A 5,634-nucleotide genomic window follows, 5' to 3' on the forward strand; every position below is an offset into this window, starting at 1 on the left:
CATTCTTTTAATTTTTGTTTATAAATACTAACCCTGACAATCTTTGTTATGATATTTTGCAGTTCATGACTTTGTGTTACATTGAATTATTTTATAAAGTGAGTTAGGCCGAGACCTATGAGGGTGTTGGCTAAAGAATGAAAGAATCGCTCTCATTACCCAATGGTTAAAAATATCTTGGAACATATCAAAGTGATACGTCCCACTAGAACGCCAAGTGGGACGTCACACTTTGACGTCACATGATGACATCATCGATTGGCACACTTAAACCGTACCGGAATATCAACCAAATGAGTTGAGTAATATAAATTAAGATTGATTATGGGTAATAAATAGGATACTAAACTTGCTACCATTTCGTATCATGTTTATGTCCCTCATAAAATAATTTTCATTGTGACAATTGAACATAATACGCAGTGGAAGCTTGTTTAATATCCTATAAATATGTTCTATGTTCTACTGGTTGAGACGGCTATTCCACCCGAAGGTACATAATTTGTGAGGGTCAAGGTTTACCGAGGCTGGAATAGCCGTATCCCACACGTTACATATGATTATTTTTCTCCCATCCATTCAACAAAATAAACACTGTTGTACAAATATCCAAATATTATATAAAGATTTTTTTATTATTATGCAATAAAATAAATATCAATAGAAAGAACGTAATTGGAAATTGTTTATACTAAAACAAACTGAATATAATTGTTCTACTTGATGGTGCTTACCAATAACACCCTATGCCAAGACTATTGTTTGACGTCAAAGAATACGGTCATACAGGACCATGTTGCCTGACACACAATGCATGGGAGTTAGCCATCATTGTAATACATATTCAACTAATGGAGCCTTTCCAAGGCTTAAAATCACATGTTAGTTATATTTTATTGACTAGAACATAGTATATTCAGTGTTTCTGGTCCTCCTTATGTTTGTTATAGCCAAAATGGGATTTTATCTTACAATTTTGTATGTGTGAAAAATAGATATTAAAAATAAATAAACTACTAAAAACATTAGGACGATCAAAAACACTAACGTAACAGATTCAGGCCATCTGTGATTGTTTTTAACACCAAAACAATACAATATGGATATTAAAGGAATGCCATTCCCTTTTTAATGTAATTGCTTGTTGTAGCAAAAAGAAATGCAGTTGCACAGGGTTATAGGTTCAAATCCTTAGTGTTACTGAAAATACAATTTTCAATCTTCGTACATCTGTCAGTTGGAACCAGGTCATTTCTTGAGAAGAGGTGTTGGTGTATAACATTGGAATCGGAGCTGGTTTAAGGATCCGCGGAGCCTGTAGCACAAATAACCACAGGACCCCCTTCCCAGGATACATATTTTGCAAGCCCCCCCCCCCCCCCTGAAGCGCAGGACCTGTAGCATGAGCTACATGTGTTACTAGGATAAACCAATTGGAATCATAGGTTAGATAATGAATGCAGAGAACAGACCTATTCATGTTGTTTTAGTTTTTATAAAATGTTTAGTCATCAGCCCCTTGTATTCACATAAAGAGGTAAGACACGGCAATAAAACATGTATCTCAATCCTATTAGCTGTGTTAGCACTTTTTGTATAAACAGGTACTGCAAATGACTAATTTTTTATTAGTTAATGTAAAACAACTGACCAACAGTGACAATTATATACAAACAAAACAGATATGTACAGATAAACATTATTTTCAGGAATTCACAAGATGTAATGAAATGCATAAATGTCTGTGATTTGTAAACTTATTTCCAGTTTTTATTATATGCACCTTCCAGCATAAATGTATTTTAAATGATACATAAGTATACATTACTAGAAACCCGAAAGTTTAGGTAGGACAAATAAATGACAAAATTGTAATGTTAGATTTATTACATTAAAATATAATGCCTTTATTACTCTAGTACCATATATTAATGCTGATATATGGCCGAGTTAAGTTACTATTATTGAGTGTGACATGGCTTCATCTATTGCGTAAAATCATTCGCAAGTATTTCCTGAATCTTGCGTCTCAAATGCAGTTTGCGGTGACGTATCATGTTGGACTTCTGATTAAAGCAACTGCAGCAGAAGTCACAGACATAAGGCTTGCTGTCCTTGTGGATGTGCTTGTGCTTCTTCAGATCGGATGATTTGTAGAAGGACTTTCCACACTCTGTGCATGTGAAGCTGGGAAGAGTGACATGTCTCTGTAAGTGAGTGAGTAGAGACCTAGAAGATCGTAGGATCTTGTAGCATATATAACATCGATTCACTTTGCTCTCACAGCTAGCAGACGGTTTCTCGTTACTGTGGTGGAAGATGGGACACATTCTAGTTTCATTCCTCAGTATGGTAGGCACTGAATGGCTCATTCCAGTTTCATTCCTCAGTATGGTAGGCACTGAATGGCTCATTCCAGTTTCATTCCTCAGTATGGTAGGCACTGAATGGCTCATTCCAGTTTCATTCCTCAGTATGGTGGGCACTGAATGGCTCATTCCAGTTTCATTCCTCAGTATGGTGGGCACTGAATGGCTCATTCCAGTTTCATTCCTCAGTATGGTAGGCACTGAATCTTTGCTGGAGTGTTTGATATCTAGGCCAAGTGAAATGTGACTTAAACAATTAGCCAAGATGTCCGAAAAGCTATTCTGGAATGCAGTATTTAGTGGTGAAGTCCTTTGGTCATGGATGCAGTCTGAGCTAGTGATGTCACAGGACTTGCAGCTTATCTCTTCTCTCATGATGCTGTTTGCCAGACTGCAGGAGCTTCCTATCTCAAGACCCCGAGGCAAGCTTTCGGTATATTCTTGAAATGATTTCATAAATATAGGTAACCATGGCATTGTCCCAGCAGACTGAATGGACTGATTGATTTGTTGGTACCCTGTGTCCCGAGATTCATGACGGGCATCATATGTCATCAAACATTGTACACCACCAAAGCTGTTTACATTTCCCGTATGTTGAATATCCATGGCTGCTGGGTTACATGATGTTTGTTTGGTGTGACCGGCACACGTCAGATACCGCTGATCGCAAGCGGCTGATGATACACACCTGGATGTACAGGTTGAAGAGAGACATTGGGTTGAGTCTGTTGAACTGTTATCAGTTTGTCTGACATTGCTTGTCATCAGATGGTTCTCATGATTGCGGATCCTACAACTGGTGGACAGATTCAAAACTTGGATGTCTTTGCTGCTTGACCTGCAGGTTTCAAATAAAATAGGTATGAAAAAAGTATAAAGGACTAGTGATTTCCCTAGAAATTAGGCACGGTATGGTAGACCAAACACTTTTGGGGCATTTTCACCATTTTGGGGCACTTGTTTTTCATTAAAAATAAACAAAAATTAATTGAAATAAACATTAATGTAATTTATGTGCTTGCTTTAATAAATTAATGGCAAAAGATATAAAAGGCATATTTTATTAATTAATAATACCTTTTTGGGTGTTGTATAAAGTCAATTTTAGAATTAATTACTGAAAAAGGCTTGTTTATTCTCAGGGCAGCATGGTGCCAATTGAGGCAAGATGGTGCTAGACTATTGAGGCATGGTGCTGTATGATGCTAAAACAAGCTAGGGAAAACACTAAGGACTTTGTTAAGATGTACATACATCTATTAAAATCATATCAGATTTGAAGAACATGGTCATTGACACATTAAAGTGTTATGTTTATCGTTCGTTTAACTTTATAGTTGTAGGATAATCTCATGGAAAGACAGTTATGTTAGCCAACTGCCTGTTTGTCAATGAACTTCATTTATTGGATAAATAATGTTTTAAAAAAAAGCAAAATTAAAGTTCCCAGGAAGTTTTGGCACGGTCATAACAATATGTTGTCAAATCATTAAATTAATATTCTTCCATTAAGTCGATTTTGTAAATATGAATATCCTGCTCCCACCCCAACATTATAATGTTTTTAAGCTCTATCTCACCCTTTAGGCGACATATCTGATTATTACTATTATTTAGTAAAATTATATTAACTTAAAGTAAAGTAGGCCTTGTGAATTTTTAATTGTGGGTAGTAAAAAAATTTAATCGCTGATCCCATGGCTAGTGGATTTTATAGAAGCCCTGTACTTTACACATTTAAAAGCATTGAAAAAAGATACTAGTAAAGATATTCCTTACTTGACGTATTTTTATAGTATACTTTTTAAAAATAGAATTAAAGCTTGTTTTAGTTCTCAAAACAGTAACAGTAGGGGAATTATATTATTTAGAAATACAAGTATGAAATTTACAAAGAAATAACTTATCCAAATGGAAATGTAATATTAGACATTACAAGGATACAGAATGACACTGGTAGCAATTTATAAATGGATCAAATAAAGATAACTGACAGTTTTATAAAAGCATTCAATAAAATATAGACCTTATTAGCAATATATTTTTAATTATTGGATGAGATTTCAATGTACTAATGAACTGATATTGATATTAATACATTACATTATTTAAACAGAAATAATCTAGACTTGCATGAACAAACTGAACTAATGATCTCAGGATCCGACTTAATTAATTTAAAAGAGAATTTCATCCTGATATCAGTCAATTTACTGAAGTCCAGATAATAAACACGGTTAACAGAATTACTTTCTCATATCTTCTCACTTGCAACCATTTTAACTGACTCTTGACATAGATGTAAGCTATAAATCAGATCACTCACCTGTTAAAGGGACATTCCTGAATTTGCTGCATTGCAAGATGTTTCTGACTAATAAAATATTTTTACGATTAAACTTACATATTAAATATAGTTTCTTGTTTAGAATATCAATGTGTTTTTGGTCGTCTTAATATTTGTAAGAAGCCCAAACTGGATTTTGTATTCAAATACTTTTGTACGTACGAAAAAATTATATTGTATGAAATAAAATGAAATTTAATCTAGTACATATATAAGAACGATCAGAAACATGTTTAATATACAGCCACTAATATTTGATATGTAATTACAATAGTGAAAACATCTCTGTTAGTCGATAACATATTAAAAATTGCAGCAAACTTAGGGTTAGGGTTAGGGTTAACATTACATTAAAATTTATTAACAAATTTATTAAAACATATTAAAGATAGGCCTACTGTAAAGCAATATCAGAAGATGGTGAAAGTACTTTATTTTTATTTGAATAATCCTTTTATTATTTTCTATTTTTACCAAAATAAAAGGACACATTAGAAAGATTATTAACCTATGTAGAATGTAGTAATTTGCTATAAACTAAAAATAAATAAAATGATAAATCACCTGGTTTTGATAATTTTACAGTTGAATTTTACATGTCTTTCTGGCTTGATTTACATGTGTATATAATAAGTTCTTTAAACTATGGATATGAACGTGCAAGTTTGTCAGTGACACAAACACGGAGTAGGCCTATTCCAAAAGAAGGAGAACCCGAGTATTAATTTAAACATTGTACCCTAAATCTCTATTAAATGTTATATATAAAATTGCAGCTGCAGCAATTGCTTACACATTTAAACATATTTTAAATGAAATAATTACTGAAACACAATCTGGTTTTATGAAAAATCTAATTATTGGCGAATGTACTAGGTTAAAAAAATAATAATAATAAAATTCCTGGAATTATTC

At 33.3% G+C, this 5,634-nt stretch overlaps 1 protein-coding gene across 1 annotated transcript; it reads right to left on the reverse strand.

Annotated features, from left to right (window-relative positions):
• Nucleotides 1-1,985: 1,985 nt before the first annotated feature.
• On the reverse strand, nt 1,986-2,846 carry LOC121383893 (zinc finger protein 16-like). Its single transcript, XM_041513990.1, has one exon. It carries the CDS (start codon nt 2,844-2,846, stop codon nt 1,986-1,988), a length of 861 nt encoding a protein of 286 aa, XP_041369924.1.
• Between the last annotated feature and the right edge of the window lie 2,788 nt (nt 2,847-5,634).

This window comes from Gigantopelta aegis, chromosome 10, assembly GCF_016097555.1.
Source record: "Gigantopelta aegis isolate Gae_Host chromosome 10, Gae_host_genome, whole genome shotgun sequence".
NCBI classification, from domain to species: Eukaryota; Metazoa; Mollusca; class Gastropoda; order Neomphalida; family Peltospiridae; genus Gigantopelta; species Gigantopelta aegis.